We start from the raw sequence: 18,377 nt of genomic DNA on the forward strand, positions 1-18,377 counted from the left end.
TAGCTGGTGTCTGGCTGGAGAGTTTCTGGGCTTCTCAAGTCTTTACTGACAGTGAAGCAGGAGCAGCCACTGACAGGGGAGGAAAATGGGTCCAAAGCAGGAATCTCCTATCTACTTTTCACTCCTGTACTAAAAGATCTCTCTTCCCACTAATTTTCCCTCTCCCACAAACGAGAGAGACCCCCATTTCTTGTTCCTTTTTCCTTCCAAAGGGAGAAGGGAAGGAGACTCGCCCTACTTTACCACCAGCTCCTCTTCCCCTCCTGAGATTTCAGACACAAGAGGCAGATGAGTGATCCCTGTATATAGTTTGCATAGTAGTCTGGGACCCTAAGGGGCACCGATAAATGTAAAAGAATTTGGCTCACTAATGCAGATTTTATTACATATCAACGTTTTTAATGATCTCTTTATTTTCAACTAGCATAATTCAACTCTTCTGACAAACAGGTCAAAAGCATTTTGATCTAAGTTATCAAAAACGACTATCTATTTAGGGTGCCCAACTTGAAAAATCTTAAAGAGACCTGATTTTCAGACAGCAGGTGCTCAGTATTTTCTTAAATCAGGCCTCTTTAAGGTGTCTCAAGATGGGCACCCAGTCACTAATCATTTTTGAAAATTCAGGTCTGTGGCTCTTTTAATTGTACCAAACTATATAGCTGTATTTATTATCAAACTGTGTTTATGTCAAACAAGAAACATTCACCTATTTGTGCCATAGGACAAAGTGCAAAAAATAGGAATGAATGCAATTTATTAAGCCAATTCTTTGCTTAAGCAAACTATGTTTTGGGTCTTGTAATCAACCAATGAGAATTAACTTATATCTTTAATGGGAAGTAATTTTAAAAAATAAGAGACACACAAAGAATAAAATAGGCAAGGTAAATTGAAAATCCTTGGTTTAAAATTATATAGTCATGTTAGTCTGGGAGCTTTTTTTTTTTTTTTAAACACACTGTTAATAGCATAGTTGAGGCATAAAAAAAAGGTTACTCACCCTTTTTGTAACTGTTGTTCTTCGAGATGTTCATATCTATTCCAGTTAGGTGTGTGCGCGCACCGCTGTCGGAAACTTTTCCCTAGCAGCTACCCGTCGGGCCGGCTGTGGAGCCCCGTGGAGTGGCACCAGTATGGCGCTCTCTATACGACCCTGCCAGCCCAACCCCACTTCAGTTCCTTCTTGCCGGCTACTCCGACAGAAGGGAAGGTGCGGGGGAATGGAATAGATATGAGCAACACATCTCGAAGAACAACAGTTACAAAAAGGGTGAGTAACTGTTTTTTCTTCTTAGAGTGCTTGCTCATATCAATTCGAGTTAGGTAACTCCCAAGCCTTACCTCGGAGGTGGGGTCGGAGTCAAGGTATTGCCAACCGAAGTACCGCTCTGCTGAAGGCCTCATCATCCCTAGATTGGTGGACGATGGCCTAGTGCAACGTGAAAGTATGCACTGAAGACCACGTTGCAGCCCTGCAGATCTCCTGGAGAGGTACATGGGCCATGAAGGCTGCCAACGACGCCTGCTTCCTCCCGGAGTGAGCTGTGATGGCAGGTGGAGGGACCTTCGCCAAATCATAACAAGCGCGGATACATGCTGTAATCCAGGAGGAAATCCGCTGGGAAGAAACTGGCAAACCTTTCATCTGCTCCGCTATAGCAACGAACAACTGGTTGTCTTGCGGAACGGCTTTGTGTGGTCGATATAGAAAGCGAGTGCCCTCCTGCCATCCAGTGAGTGCAGCTGTTGTTCGCGAGGGCTGTTGTGTGGTTTTGGATAGAAGACTGGCAGGAAGATGTCCTGGCTAACATGGAAGAGGGACACCACCTTGGGAAGGAAAGCCGGATGAAGTCTAAGTTGCACCTTGTCTTTATGAAAGGTAGTGCACGGAGGCTCAGAGATGAGGGCCCATAGTTCAGACACGCGTTGTGCTGATGTGATAGCCACCAGAAAGGCAACCTTCCAAGAGAGGTAGAGGAGTGAACAAGAAGCTAACAGCTCGAAGGGAGGGCCCATGAGGCGGGAGAGGACTAGGTTGAGGTCCCAGGCCAGAATACGGGGCTTCACTGGAAATGTCCCACAATGAGGTGTGCGAACACCGTACGCCCGGAATCACCTGGGTGAAACACCGAGATGGCCGCGAGGTGGACCTTGAGAGAACCAAATGCCAGACGCTGGTCTTTCAGGTACAGAAGATAGTCCAGGATACAAAGGATGGGGCCCTGGAGGGGGAGCACCTGCCTTTGGGCGAACCAGCTAGAGAACCTCTTCCACTTCACCCTGTATGTGGCTCTAGTAGATGGCTTGCTGCTCTCCAGAAGCACTTGTCTCACCGGATCCAAACAGGCAAGCTCTGCCTGGTTCAGCCACGGATTCTCCAGGCCATGAGGTGGAGAGACTGAAGGTCTGAGTGAAGGAGGCGACTGTGGTTCTGTGTAATGAGGTCGGTAGTGAGAGGTAGCCGTATCGGTGCCTGGACCGATAAATCCATGAGGGTGGGTTACCAGCACTGGCGAGGCCAAGCCACCAGTATGATGTCCGCCTTGTCCCTGTGGACTTTGAGAAGCACCTTGTGGATGAGTGGGAATGGCGGGAAGGCGTATAGCAGCTGACCGGACCATGGAAGCATGAACGCATCTGCGATTGAGCCTGGACTGTGGCTTCTGAAGGAGCAAAAGGTTGGGCACTTCCTGTTGGCCCACGTGGCGAACAGGTCGATTCGGGGAAACCCTCAACTGCGGAAGATGGAATGGATGATGTCCGGGTGAATCGACCACTCGTGCATAAGGAAACGTCTGCTCAGGCTGTCCGCCAGCATGTTCTGAATGCCCGGCAGGTCTGAGGCCTGGAGAATGATGGAGTGGGCTAGACAGAATTCCCACAATAGGAGGGCTTCCTGACAGAGAGAAGACGATCGGGCTCCACCTTGCCTGTTTGGCCATGGTATTGTTGGCCATGGCCATGGTATTGTTCGTCAAGATCGCTATGCAGTGGCTCTGCAAGCGAGACAGAAAAGCTTGGCAGGCAAGGTGGATCGCCCTGAGTTCTTTGATGTTGATATGTAGAGCCAGTTCCTCTACCTGTCATAAGCCCTGAGTTGTCAGGCTTCTGAGATGCGCTCCCCAGCCCAACGCGGACGTGTCTGTGACCAACGTCAAAGTGAGTTGGGGAGGGTGAAAAGGAACCCCGGCACCTACCATGCAGGGATCCAGCCACCACCGTAGGGAATCGAGGGTGTACCGCGGGATGTCCAGGCTGTCGTGGCCCGGGCGATGCAAGCATGGCTCGCGTCTGTGTAAGGGCCTGAGCCGTAACCTGGCATGTTGAACCACATAAGTGAAGGATGCCATATGGCCTAGCAGACTGAGACACTGCCTCGCCGTGGTGGTGGGGAAGCTGCAAAGGGTGCTGATTATCTGTGAGAGGGCCAGGTGACGCATCTCTGGCAGGAATGCTCTCACTTGATTTGCATCCAGAACTGCTCCGATGAACTCTATTCTTTGAGTTGGGGTGAGTATGGATTTGTTGACATTGAGAATGATACCTAAACATTCGAGCGTGTCTCTATTTGCACCTGCAATTCCACCTACTGACGGGAGCGGCCCCGAAGGAGCCAATCATCCAGGTAAGGGTAGACATGCACGTGGTGGCGGTAAAGAAAAGCTGCTACAACCGCCATGCATTTGGTGAAGACGCGAGGCGCTGTGCACAGCCCGAATGGGAGGGCCATGAACTGATAATGCACCTTGTTCACCACAAAGCGGAGGAACCGTCTGTGAGTCGGGGTGATAGATATGTGAAAATAAGCGTCCTTCATATCGAGGGTGGCGTACCAGTCTCCCGGGTCTAGGGAAGGAATGACTGTGCTTGGGGAGACCATGAGGAACTTCAAGCTATGAACTTGTTGAGCTCACGCAGGTCCAGAATGGGCCTGAGGCCCCCCTTCACTTTGGGGATGAGAAAGTATCGGGAGTGCCTTGCCTTTGAGCTCCTGAGGGACCTCCTCCACTGCTCCTAGAGTGAGGAGAGCCTGGACCTCCTGGACGAGAAGTTGCTCGTAAGAGGGGTCCCTGAAGAGGAACGGGCGAGGGGGATGGGAGGGTGGGAAGGAGCAGAAGTAGATAGAATATCCCGCCTCTACCGTGCGGGGGTGTCCGACGTAATAAGGGACCATGCATGGTAGAAGCGGGATAGACAGTTCAGGAAAGGAGGATGAATAGCCGGGTTGTGGACTGGTAATCCATCCTAGTGCACACCTTCAAAAGGGGCGCTTAGGGCCCAGAGGAGGTTTGGGTTGCCCCAGCCCTACCCAGAGGGAGGGCGCAACGGCTTGCGACAACTATATCTATTTCTCCTATGGGAGAAGTCCTGTCTGGGCCTAGGGGAGAAAGACCACTGCTGGGTGGTTTGCGGTTTAAAGGGCTTCCTTTGGGTCGCCGGAGTGTTCATGCCGAGGGACATAATAGTGTTCCGGGAGTCCTTTAGGCTATGCAATCTGGAATTCGTTTGTTCAGCAAATAGGCCCTGGCCATGAAAGGGAAGCTCCTGTATTGTCTGCTGAACCTCCGGGGGAAGACCAGAGGATTGGAGCCAGGCATTGCGCCTCATTGCAATCCCGGACGCCAGAGTACGCACCGCCAAGTCCGCGGCATCCAGGGAGCCTTGGAGGGAAGTCCAGGCGACAGCTCTGTCCTCTTCAGAAATGGCCCCCAACTCCGCTCGTGACTAAGAAGGGAGAAGCTCTTTAAATTTTAAGATTGAGGACCATGAGTTATAGTTGTATCTGCTCAGGATCGCAAGTTGATTAGCGATCCTGAGAGAGAGACCCACCATGGAATAAACTTTCCTTCCAAACAAATCAAGCCATTTAGCATCTCTTGATTTGGGTGCGGGGGCTTGCTGACCCTGCCTCTCCTTTTCATTCACCGCCTCCACCACAAGAGAGCATGGGGGAAAGTGGGTGAAGAGATACTCAAATCCCTTAGTGGGAACAAAGTATTTACGCTCAGCCCCTTTGGCCATAGGGGGAATGGAGGCAGGCATTTGCCAAATAGTTTTGGCCTTGGACTGAATTGTCTTTATAATGGGTAAGCCTACCCTAGAGGGCCCCTCTGGTGCCAGGATGTCCACCATAGGGTCCTCCTCTTCAACCACTTCCTCCACCTGGAGGTTCATATTCAGGGCCACCCGTCGGAAGAGTTCCTGCAGGGCCCTGTAGGTCCATGGGTGGTGGTCCAGACGTGGAAGTGCCCACCACCGCCTCGTCAGGGGACGACGAGGAAGAAGCCACCAGCAGGACCAGTTCCGTGGCGGCCTCTTGATCCTGAGGGACTGGGTCCTCACAAGCACCAGGTGTAACCTCCACAGGCGGATGTGGGACTGGGTCTGGGTTTTGTGGTGGGCAGCTGAGGGTTGCCTCTGGGAGGCAAGATCCTGAACGGGAAGGCAGAGGGACGCCAGGAGGGGCATCCTGGGCCTGATGGTACTCCCAAGGGGTCCAGAATTGCCATCGGGGCTGCCATTGGGGCGCCGAAGCGTCCTGCCTTAGGCTCCCCAGCCCTGATCTGGGTGCCTCAGTCACCCTTGATGCCCTGCCTGATCTGAGGGAGGGCGATCTTGAGTGGGACGGCTAAGGGGGAGCAGAGCGAGACCGCACCAGAGAGGCATCCTCCTCCAACGGTGCTGTGAGCAGAAGCAGTGCCGGGAGCAGGCGCGGTGCCGCGAGATAGAGTGGTGCTGGGATAGGGCACGGTGCCGGGATGTAGAGCGGTACTGCTGCATAGAGTGGGTGCCAGTCCGTCGAGCAAGTCCGGTGCTGAGAGCGGTGCTGAGTCCGGTGCTGAGAGCGGTGCCGCGAGGTCACAGAGCGGGACCTGGACCTCGAGCAGGACCACAACCTATCCGACGACGACCACCTCGAGCGGGAGCGGCTCCGAGGGTCGGGGCTGCGAGACCAGTGCCGCGAGTCGGATCAGCACGGGGCATAGGTGCAACACCGGGACTCAGAGCGGCGCAGAGATCCTGGTCGGGGGGGCAGACGAGCCGAACATGGCCGGCTTGCCTCTGGACGGTGCCGTGCCTCGAAGGAGTTGAGGCCTCGTAGTCAGAGACTTGGGTGTCATCATCTCAATGAGCCCCCTATCGGCTTCAAAGGTGTCTGGAGTGGAAGGCATCATGACCTCCCCCACATGCAGCCGCGGTGAGTCCAGGAGCGCGGGACTTCCTGGGGAGACAGGGGCCCACAATGATTGTCCCCAGCACGAGGGTCTGTCGGCCATAGGCCCGTTCCCTGCACCGTCCCCTTCCGGAGGTGCAGTGTCCATGGCAGGCCGCTGGGAGGACTTCCCCTTGGCCTGTTTCTTACAGGACAGCCGGTGAGTGAGAGCAGTGCCGGGGAGAGAGCTTCTGCGGCCTGGGGGACCGGCAGCTCCTGGGTTGGCATGCCAAGTCCTTTCTCGGCACCGCAGGAGGAGCGCTCCGCACTGAGGCGCTCGGGGCTGGGTCCTGCTGCGGATGGAGGGCTGACTCCATAAGGAGTTGCTTTAGGCATACGTCCCTCTCCTTCCTGGTGCGAGGCTTGAAAGCCTTGCAGATCTTGCACTTGTCCGATTGATGGGCTTCTCCTAGACACCGGAGGCAGGAGTCGTGGGGGTCGCCCGTGGGCATAGGCTTAGCACAGGAACTACAGGGTTTGAAGCCCTGAGACGGCATGCCCCGAGGCCCTGCGGGGCGCATGTTGGAGGGGAAGCTTCCCCAACCACTAAAGATTACAATTAACAACTAAGTAAGAACTATTAACTAACAATGGGTAACTATATACAGAGATTAGCAAAAGAGCTAGGGATTAGTGGGACACTTGCAAGCAAGAGACCACTGTTCCAACAACCGTCACTGGCGGTAAGAAGGAAATGAAGGGGGGTCGGGCCGACAGGGTGGTATATAGAGCGCCATACCGGCACCACTCCAGGGGGCTCCACAGCCGGCCCAATGGGTAGCTGCTAGGGAAAAGTTACCGACAGCTGTGCACGCGGCGCGCACACACCCCTAACTGGAATAGATATGAGCAAGCACTCGAAGAAGAATATAATTATTCCTCACTAACAATCATGCTTTCAATTATCACATATCTGTTCTCATTTCAATTCTTGTTCATAAATATTAAAAGCATAATGAAAAGTATTACTACATATATTCATTTTTCATATGCCATGCATAGAAGGACATAACTAGTTCAGTTATTGATAATATATTTGCATAATTATGTGTCATACTACAAATCTCATTACTGTTTAGAGATCTCATTGTACTAAGCTTGTACCAATGTTTACTGTAGATTTTTGAAATTAGTTTAATGTTTATGGATAAATTTGTCTTCCTTCTAAAAAGACAAATGAAGAACTAATAATTCCAACTAGCGCCAAGTTTAGTAAACGCAGACGTGAAACCTTCTTCAAGGAGCTCTGCTTCGTCTCTCAACCGCAAACCTCATCACTTCCTCTGACTAAGTTGGCTCAGTGTGAAGGTGGCTTATGCACCTTTCTGTAGCTGATACACCCCACAAGGTCATACCATCTTCTGAATAGGGCCTTTACATGCTCCTCTACTGGAGTGTGCTGGTGAACAGGTTTTTGTCTGCAGTCTCACGAGCCACAAAGTGCATTTTCAGGAATGCATTTAGTGGAGACAAAAATAGAAGATAATTCCACTATTAAAGGTGAGTTGAAATATTTTTCATTTGATTTTGGAGAAACTGTACTAATGTTATTTACAAATGGCCTCAACAAAATTACACTAACAAAATTGAGAAGCAAACATACATACTATCCTACAGGGGAAAAGGAACCAACTAATGAGGGAGGGTATCAGCCACCCAGAACACAACATACTGCACTGCAGGAAGGGCAAATATTTAATCAAGGACCCCGAATCTTAACAAATTTGACATCAACTGCAACATTCACACAGAGCGCATCGGAATTTTATTTTTAGGGACTTGTGTAACAGAACCCAATGCAGCTAACTACATGGTACCAAATTTACCTGCCACAGAAAGATGAAAGACTGAGTCAATCCTACCAAGATTTGAAACAATGGTTCCAGGGAGTCCAAATATTCCAATCTATTCAGGGAATAGCAGGTGCCTTTCAGTCAATCAGTTATAAATTTAAATTTTTCTCTTTAGTCTTGTGTTCAGCTGAGCTTGAATAATGTTCAATTATTCATGAATAATTAGTCGATGTAATAATCGCCAAAGCATGCCAAGAATTATGCCCTACTATTAAACTACAATATATATTATCCAAGACTGACATTAGTTCTGTCATTCAGATGGTACACCTCTCTCCTAGGACTGAAGGATGTGGGGTCAAATATCACACCAGGACTTTGCTTTATATGCAAAGCGGACATTTCATTGTGCTACCAGAGGAGGTGTTTCTGTCAGATGAGTTATCAAAACAAGGACCCTCCTTTCTGATTCTGGTGGCCATCAGTGGAAGTTAAAAAATGTGGGGGCGCGAGAGGGGGGACTTATATATATAAAATCAATCAAGTGACTATGTGGACAGAAAATTCCAATAGACTCATAGACTTTAAGGTCAGAAGGGACCATTATGATCATCTAGTCTGACCTCCCGCATGATGCAGGCCACAAAATCTGACCCACCCACTCCTGGAATAATTCTCTCCCTTGACTCAGCTGTTGAAGTCCCCAAATCATGATTTAAAGACTTTAAGTCGCAGAGAATCCTCCAGCAAGCGACCCCTGCCCCATGCTGCGGAGGAAGGCGAAAAATCTCCAGGGCCTCTGCCAATCTACCCTGGAGGAAAATTCCTTCCCGACCCCAAATATGGTGATCAGCAGAACCCCGAGCATGCGGGCAAGATTCTCCAGCCAGACCCACATTGACCATTGATACTAAATACCAGCGATGGCAGTTATTGACTTATTGACTAAAATCACGTTATCCCATCAAACCATCCCCTCCATAAACTTATCAAGCTTAATCTTAAAGCCAGAGAGGTCTTTCGCCCCCACCGTTTCCCTCGGAAGGCTATTCCAGAACTTCACCCCTCTGACGGTTAGAAACCGTCGTCTAATTTCAAGCCTAAACTTCCCGACGGCCAGTTTATATCCATTTGTTCTCATGTCCACATTAGTACTAAGCTGAAATAATTCCTCTCCCTCCCTTGTATTTATCCCTCTGATATATTTAAAGAGAGCAATCATATCCCCCCTCAGCCTCCTTTTGGTTAGGGTAAACAAACCGAGCTCCTCGAGTCTCCTTTCATACGACAGGTTTTCCATTCCTCTGATCATCCTAGTGGCCCTTCTCTGTACCCGTTCCAGTTTGAGTTCATCCTTTTTAAACATGGGAGACCGGAACTGCACACAGTACTCCAAATGAGGTCTCACCAGCGCCTTGTATAACGGAAGCAGCACCTCCTTATCCCTACTAGAAATACCTCGCCTAATGCATCCCAAGACCGCATTAGCTTTTTTCACGGCCACGTCACATTGCCGACTCATAGTCATCCTGCGATCAACCAGGACTCCGAGGTCCTTCTCCTCTTCCGTCAATTCCAACCGATGCGTCCCTAGCTTATAACTAAAATTCTTGTTAGTCATCCCTAAATGCATCACCTTACACTTCTCACTATTAAATTTCATCCTATTACTATTACTCCAGTTTACCAGGTCATCCAAGTCTCCCTGCAGGATATCCCGATCCTTCTCCGAACTGGCAATACCTCCCAACTTTGTGTCATCCGCAAACTTTATCAGCCCACTTCTACATTCGGTTCCGAGGTCAGTAATAAATAGGTTAAATAAAATCGGACCCAAAACCGAACCTTGAGGAACTCCACTGGTAACCTCCCTCCAACCTGACAGTTCACCTTTCAGTACGACCCGCTGCAGTCTCCCCTTTAACCAGTTCTTTATCCACCTCTGGATTTTCATATCGATCCCCATCTTTTCCAATTTAACCAATAATTCCTCATGCGGTACCGTATCAAACGCTTTACTGAAATCGAGGTATATTAGATCCACCGCATTTCCTTTATCTAAAAAATCTGTTACTTTCTCAAAGAAGGAGATCAGGTTGGTTTGGCACGATCTGCCTTTCGTAAAACCATGTTGTAATTTGTCCCAATTGCCATTGACCTCAAGGTCCTTAACCACTTTCTCCTTCAAAAATTTTTCCAAGACCTTGCATATTACAGATGTTAAACTAACAGGCCTGTAGTTACCCGGGTCACTTTTTTCCCCCTTCTTGAAAATAGGAACCACATTAGCTATTCTCCAGTCCAATGGTACCACCCCCGAGTTTACAGATTCATTAAAAATTATTGCTAACGGGCTTCCAATTTCTCGCGCCAGTTCCTTTAATATTCTCGGATGAAGATCATCCGGTCCGCCCGATTTAGTCCCGTTAAGCTGTTCGAGTTTGGCTTCTATCTCGGGTACTGTAATGTCAACCCCCCCTCTTTTATTCCCCTCTGTTACGCTGCCTCTATTCTTAAACCCTTTATTAGCCTCATTAAAGACCGATGCAAAATATTCGTTTAGACATTGTGCCATGCCTAGATTATCCTTAATCTCCACTCCATCTACAGTCTTCAGCGGTCCTAACTTCCAATTTGAGCTATTGCTGAGCACATAATGGAGGTCACATTTGCCTATCCAGTCACTATACTATCCGTTTCTAACTCATTACTGTAAAGCATTTTGTAATACTTTGAGTCTGAAGGATGCTACATGAAACTAAACTCCATTCTACTCTTTCACGGTCAGCTCTGAAATTGGACAGCCCTGATAAATTAATACCGATGGCATACTTTAGATTATCTATGGAATCATCACCAAACTGATGACCTCCTGGCTCTATTTGCTGATCACTCTTTCAGATCACTAACCATTCATCACTTATTTAATTACTCCATCTCAAAAGATTTTTATTAAGTTTGAAATTGTCATTAGTGAGACTATAATAATAATAGTTCACTTTTAGAGCAGCAACATCTCATTATAAAATCAGCAATAGGTAGGAACTAAAGCAAACATGAACCTCCTGTAAGTTCTTTAAGCCTCGGTCCTGCAAATACTTATGGACATGTTTATCTTTACTCAAAAGTAGTCCTATTGCCTTCAGTGGGATCACTCACATGCATCAAATTAAACTCAGATGTAGGTGTTTGAGATGTTGGGCATTTTAGATTCTTAACTTGCATTTTATTTTTTTATATATATATAAAATGCATTAAAAATGTTGGTTGCAAAGTCAAACACTCAAAAATCAGGAAAAAGTCCGATTTAACAAAGTTTACCCAGGCAACCTTAATTTCTGCCCCTTTCTGAACTCATCCCATGAAATGAATGAGGCAGGGGTCCTGTGAAAAGCATGAGAGCATGTAACTGAAGACTATAAGATAATGCACACGAACAAGGAGTCAGAATTAAGGTTGCATGGGTTATCTTAAAATGGACATTTCCTAACTTACCAGTGCTAAACTTTGCAATCTAAATAGCACAGATAACAGATTTTTGTAGGTAATTTCTTAACCTCTTTCTTATTAAAAGCAGATTTTATTATGTACAATTGGAACAGCTCTCCCATCAGGCATCATCAGGAGAGTCAGAACCTTGAATTTGCAGCACAGACTTCTACTACTTGAGATGTAGGACTAATTGCATTCAATGGCAATGGGAGAAGGCTGTCATCAAGGGAAGGGGGATGAACTGCCAGCACCATGTTCTGGGTCCAGGGAATTGTAGAGTGAGTCCTTCTTGGTCTCTCTTCCTGCCTGCCACCCTCTGTTTGGGGGAGTTCCTGCACCACATGGTACCCCAAATATTGTTGAATTTCACTGCTGCAAAAGGACCCATAATGGTTATTGAAGTTATTTCCTCATATCTTTACCAATTACTTTTGAGAATTATAACTTGGAAACTGAAATGGCCTCAGTCTTGCAAGGTCCTGAGCACCCTCAACTTCTAATGAGTTAATGGGAGTTGAAAGTACTCAGCACCTCATAGGTTTAAGCCTTAAGGCCCCAGTTCAGAAATCATTTATGAGTTCAGTGGGACTGCTCGCAGGCACGAAATTAAGCAAGTGTTCATAATTTTTTTTTTGCAGGATAAGGGCCTAAGCATTTTTAACTCAATATGGGGGAGGTGTAAATATTAGAGATGGTTGGGAAAAGCAAGATGTTTGAAATAGATAAAAAAAGGCAACAAATTCCATGAAATTTCTCATGGAAAACATTTTTCATTTCTCAGCCAGCAGTACTCAATAGATCTAAACAGTAGTTGACATAAGATTGCAAAACTGTATTCATGTAAAATTATGTAACAGACAATGGAGATATATTTGTATAATATTAGCTGTCAAGACTTTTTTAATGCTGATTCAGTTTATAAGTTAGGCACACTGGAACAATTGATTAAACAAAAGCAATCAGATTTGTGTTGATGTCGCTACACCTGATGTAGGGAAACAGTGATGTATGCAGCTGCTCTGCACTAGTCTTCTGTAGCCAAATAACCACATTATTAAAATATATCATTTATATGCAAACAAATGAGGTGAACGTCTTCTCCAGATGATAAACAGTGTACTTCATCTTGTAAAAATTAAGGGATGCTACTGAGGAGAGGGGGGAAAACTACTATGCTGTCTTAAGTATTAATCCAATCCATATTAATTTTATTGTAAAATCAGTCAAAGTTTAAAAAAACCAAACTAGTAATGCAAAAAATGCAGAGCCTTATTGACTACAGTACAATGACAGATATTCTATTAAAGTCAAATCTCCTCTAGACTCATTTGTTTCATATAAATTACATGTTCTTAGATCCATCTGTGAAAATTGGGAGGTTAATTATGATGGTACACGGCATGATTCCACAGCTAAATGCTGAAGTAGTTCTACACCAGTACCATATGTCTATCTTAGGAAAATGTAGAAAGATTAATTAGGAGTTCAAGCCCAAGATTTGGGAAAGTAATACTCTGAACACCATTAGATCGTTACACTGTGTACTATGCAAATTGAAGTTTTAATTAATAGCTGAAACATCAGTCAGGGGGAAAAATAAATCTATGAAGCCTAAATTGTATGCATCAGACCTTCCTTACTGACACTGCTTACTAATGAAGGTCCTTTCAGAAACCATGCACTGGCTAGTCACAACAAAAGTCATTTTCACTTGTCACATTCATTTGATGTAGATATTACCTGTGGAGCATTTTAATCCTATTTGCTCTCCTTAACCATTTTTGAATTACCATCTATCCTGACACTAAAGAAAATGTTCTCACAAATAGGCCAGGCCCAGGACACATGTTAAATAAACCAGCTGAAAAGTCAGTTTAACATTACAGTGACCTGAAGTGTTCTTACAGCCACTTAACTGCCTCAGACACAGGGCTATTGTAGCAAGCTTTCCAGTTTCAAGATATTCCATTACAAAACAGCTCCTTTTATAATATTCACTCTTATGGAGAGAGCAATGGGTTATCATGTGCCTGTTCCAAATCCCACTGCAGTTAATGAGAGTTTTTCCATTTACTTCAATGGGCTTTGGATCATTCACTAAAACTAGGCTTGGCAGAATTCTACTTTTATTTTTTCGTAATTTCAATGGATAACATTTCTTTTTAAATTTTTTTTTATTTTGATCAATTTAAATTTTCACAGTTGCTGGCTGTAAGAGGGAGGTCAGAATTATTTCTCGACAGCAGATATTGAGATTCAAAACATTATAACTTATAATCATTATAACACAAATTGTCAAAATCCCAAGTCAAAATATACAAAGTAAATATCCTTCAATCAAACTCTGAAGTTCTTAAGCAGCATTTTTCTTATGTTGCCTATCTGTAAATGTCAATAATCATAGATGGAATCACTTATGTCGCTTTGTGCATGTACGATAAATCAACATTTACCAACAAAAATTAAATTCTTCCGAGCTTACCTAGCACATTAAATTAATTTTACTTACCACATATTCAAACACAAGTGTCAATGTCTCCTTGGTGTGAATGATGTCATGAAGCAGCACAATGTTAGCATGTTTCAGTCCTTTCAAAAGAGAAGCTGCAAAGCAAAATGTACACATTATAAAGAACATGTTACTTCCACAAGAAATAAATATTTTATAGTGAAGGATTAGCCCATTTGTTTTTAAAATGATTAGGATGGTAAATCAGTCACTCTACAGATTTCATTCGCTGGCTGGCCATCGATGGCTTGGTCCTGAGAGGTGCTAAAATGCCCTCAATTTCATCCTTCCGCATGTCTCAAGATTAGGGTTAGGCAAAATTTTGGGGCAAAACTTTTCACTCAAAAAATACAGATTTGAATCAATATTTCACAAATTTGTGTCAAATTCACTGAATTGTTTTGGTCAAAAAAACCTAAAAATAAATCCGGACAACAACAAAACGGTTCACTTTGAAAATGTTTAAGTGAAATGTTTCAGTTTTTTTCTAGTTTTTTTTTAAAAAAGGTTTATATATATATATATAAAAACAATTCAGGAAATTTAAATTTGTGAAATGTCTTGGTTGACCCAAACCTGCATTTTTTGGGTTTAAATTTTTCAATTTGAATGACTTTGTTTTGAAATTTATTTCAATTTTATTAATAAAAAATGTTCATAACAAAGCAAAATGTTTTGTTCAGCCCAAAGTTTTTTTTTTTGTTTTTTTTTTTGTTTTTTTTTTTTTAACTTTTTGGTTTGCTGAAAAATATGATTTCTTTTTGTCTTGGGTCTACCCAAAATGACCTTCCCTCCCCCAGTTTTCAGCACAGCCAGTGAAATGAAAAATCATTTATTCTCACAGCACTAATGAGGATAAAGCCATCCTTCTCTCAATGTTGTCTTCTCCATTTTGCCAGTCAAACTCAACCCTGCTCTGAGGCAGAAATAACAGCGGTTTCATTTGAGTGGTCTCCACTGAGTGACTCAAACCATTACCTTCTAGCCTATCAAATGTGTATGTTGATTTTATAATCTAAAATCTTTTTGTATCTCACATAAGATTTATCTCGGATAAGATCTGAACATTTTTCAAAATGACATTTCCCTTTCATAGGCAAAACACAAAAGGAGCTTTCTAACGAAAGGCAATCACATATTCTGTACATAGCACTTTGATAACTTCCCCCCATACACATTCAGATTTGTGGGAATTAACTATTTGTATTAGTCAGTGACAATAGAAAAATAAGTTAAGCAGTGTTTTCATATCTTTTTATAAATGTTATCAATTCATATTTCTTATTAACATCAGGGTTTTAGAATAGTGACAGAAATCTTTGTCTACTGAATCTGCAGAAGATTCCCCCCAAAAAAATTTCTTTTGCACTGCAATGCATATTTAATGCTTGCTTCGCAATGAATAATTAACATGTATATTTAATGTTCCACAAAATATGCCATAGTTAAGCAATATGATATGACAAGCCATGTGTTGTTACCAATGTCAACATGTCATTGGTGCCTCGTCATGCATACATCTAAGAAGGATTAATACCAGTTATCATCATGGAGTATATTATACACAGAAATATATGGTATGTCTTGGTAGTCATTTACCGTGACTAATTTTTCCTCTTCCCCTCTTCCCTGTTGTTTTGGAAAATAATGAAGCACCAGATTGTGCCAACATCATCTGTATGTGGGCATCCCTCTTTCCCATGCACAGAAGAGGCTCAGACACTTCCATGGAACAGAGTAGAGTGTACTCTGAAGGGTTGGGACTCACCCAGGAGATCAGGAATGGACAGCCCTGCTTTGAGTGGAGGCATGCACACATTGTCTCCCAAACTGGCCCTCTAGGGATTACCCTGAAAATGTAATACAGCCCTGGGCAACAACTCCATTGCAATGTGCAACTCGCCCCCACTCCATTTAAGGATTCTTGTTTGGCAGTCCCAGCTAGCACCCCCCTACTGGAGCTATGTTGTGAGGAAGTGGAGGATGATGGGACAGGGACACACCAAGGATCCAGAGCCAGTGATCCACATAGATGACTTTGGCCTCAGGTGACTCCTACAGGATTTGTGGATCTTGAAGGCTGGATCCCAGGCTCATTGACCAAAGGTGAGGCAAACCCCTTCTCTTGATAGAACAGTTCGGGGAATGCCACAAAGGATCTTGGCTGAGATTTCCTCTCCTTTAATCCCCCCTATTCCTGTAGCTTTTACTACTGCTTGATATCAGGAATGTTCAATCTCACAATTTCAGTATAAAAGGCCAAATTAAAGCTGTTATTGGTGCGTGTCACAGGGTGGCTGGTCCCAGTAAATTAAGTAGGTCCAGCACCCCTGTTCCACAACAGGTACTCCCACTTTGGCCAATTAAGAGGGCGGGGCAGCACCTGGGTCTATAAAAGATGAGGGACAATCAGAGGGAAGGGAAGATCCAGTGAGAGAAGAGAGCTGGTGAGTTAAGACTGCCAGAGTCAAGAGCCTGGAGGAGCTCTCCAAGCAAACCTGCAGAAAGCTATCTGCAGACCATTCCTGGAAAGAGGACAGAATTATCAGGAAGCCAGTGGATGGGCTGGCCTGCTATCCTTCCAGTGCCACAGAGCCATGGCCAGAGAGGCTGGTGAGGACTGAAGGCTGAGAGCAGCAGAGGGAGATGCCTGCTGGCTCTCAGAGCCAGGGCATGGTGAGGGGCGCAGAGGCTGCACTGCAGTTTATAACCAGAATGTGGTGAGGAGCAGAAGTGCTCTACTTGATGCAGTTTCTGGATTATGGTTATGGGACTTGTTTGTGGGACTTTTATAATAAATTAACCCCTCAAGGGATACTTATATTCACAAAAACTATTTTGACAATTTCGGGAGACTCAAAGGGAAACTGAGGTAGGCGCACCTCTCATGCTATGGCCTGTCACAGGAGGGTGCTCTAGGCAGGGCCACCTTATGACAGTAAGCTAACGATCACCTAAAGGAGATAAACACTTCAGGCAGTCACCTGATCAGTGAACAGCTGATAACACTAATATAGGAATATTTTAAAAACTCTAGCATTTCTTTATCCCTCCGGACATTAGCTAATTCTTACCCGTTCATTATGCTTTTACTGGGGTATCACTAGAAGAACTATAGTGCCTGGAGGGAGAAATTTTTGGCCATTGGGAGCCAAAACCAAATTGGAATTTTTCTCGGAGATGAGTCCTGACTGACCCTGCTATCAAGGAACAAACACAGAGGTAGAATGTATCAAAAAGAGAGAAGCTGACATGGAGCTCAGAGGAGGTAAACAGGTAGTAAGAAACTCCATTAACCAGTTTATCTTTAGTAACAGCTATCATTCAACAAGGAACCAGGGTAAGTGGAACAGGCTGTTTTGGAAAGAGGAAAGGAAGCAAGAAAGATCATAACACAATTTTAATAATTGTCTCAGTTTATAACCTTAAGGAGGACTATAATTGTGTTCAAGTTGTAGGGTAAAAGCCAACTAAATACACACACTTTTTTTTTTAAATGGAAAGAAGTGAACAGCAGACAGAATGTGATACTACATAAAGCCCTCACCCCTTTTCAACTCACCATCCCACTCTCTCCCATACAGAGGGACGCATTAAAAATATCCTGACACAAGCTTAGTAGAGCTACATGCTGAAATAGTATTTATGACCTCTCAGTCTTCACTGTTCAGGCTACCTCTTCTAGATGGCTATTACTTCATTGTTAAAACCTCTAAATGGGTCATTAAAGCTTAAACAGTACATTGCAAGCAACACACCCTCAGGTTTTTGTACAATCTCTCCTCCTACACATACCCCCTTACTCCTGCCTCTCATTTATCATCTGTAATAGCTAATTCTCTCCCTTATCTGACTGTTTTTTTCTGGATCTTCAATATCTACCACAGGCCACAAGAATTACAAAATGGCTGCTATGGGTTCTTTGCCTCCCACATTAGTCCCACAGAAAGAAGTAAATAATAGAGCAGTTTAATATACATGGGGAAAAAAATCCTTCTCGACTGTCATTACATATATAATATTTTTATATTGTGGAAACCAAAAATCAGTTCTGCCATCAGTTACATTGGTGTAAATCCAGGGTAACAGATGCAATCAATGGAGTTGCTCTGCATTTACATTAGTGTAACTAATGGAAGCAATATGGGAGCCAAATTCTGCCTATTGTTTTTGAAAACTATACCAAGAGACAACACAAAACATTTCTTGACCCATAGGCTAAACATGTGTGATTTAATAAGTGGACTGCATTTCCCCCTTCTTCTACCGCCCACCAAAAAAAAATCCTTGTTTTTTAAGTGGCATGCATAATCTAGAGTATGAAGACATTTAGAAACGTCTCCTTTCAAAACAAATGGTCACAAAT

The 18,377-nt window shown here is 44.6% G+C and overlaps 1 protein-coding gene across 1 annotated transcript in view; it reads right to left on the reverse strand.

The window, feature by feature from the left end:
• Positions 1 to 18,377, reverse strand: part of CDK14 (cyclin dependent kinase 14) — a 411,838-nt gene that overhangs the window by 177,396 nt on the left and 216,065 nt on the right. The window contains exon 6 of the mRNA XM_065399167.1: positions 14,012 to 14,106. Within this exon, the coding sequence (XP_065255239.1) occupies positions 14,012 to 14,106 (95 nt within the window). The remainder of the gene's footprint in view (positions 1 to 14,011; positions 14,107 to 18,377) is intronic.

The sequence above is a fragment of the Emys orbicularis genome, chromosome 2, assembly GCF_028017835.1.
Source record: "Emys orbicularis isolate rEmyOrb1 chromosome 2, rEmyOrb1.hap1, whole genome shotgun sequence".
Taxonomy (NCBI): Eukaryota; Metazoa; Chordata; order Testudines; family Emydidae; genus Emys; species Emys orbicularis.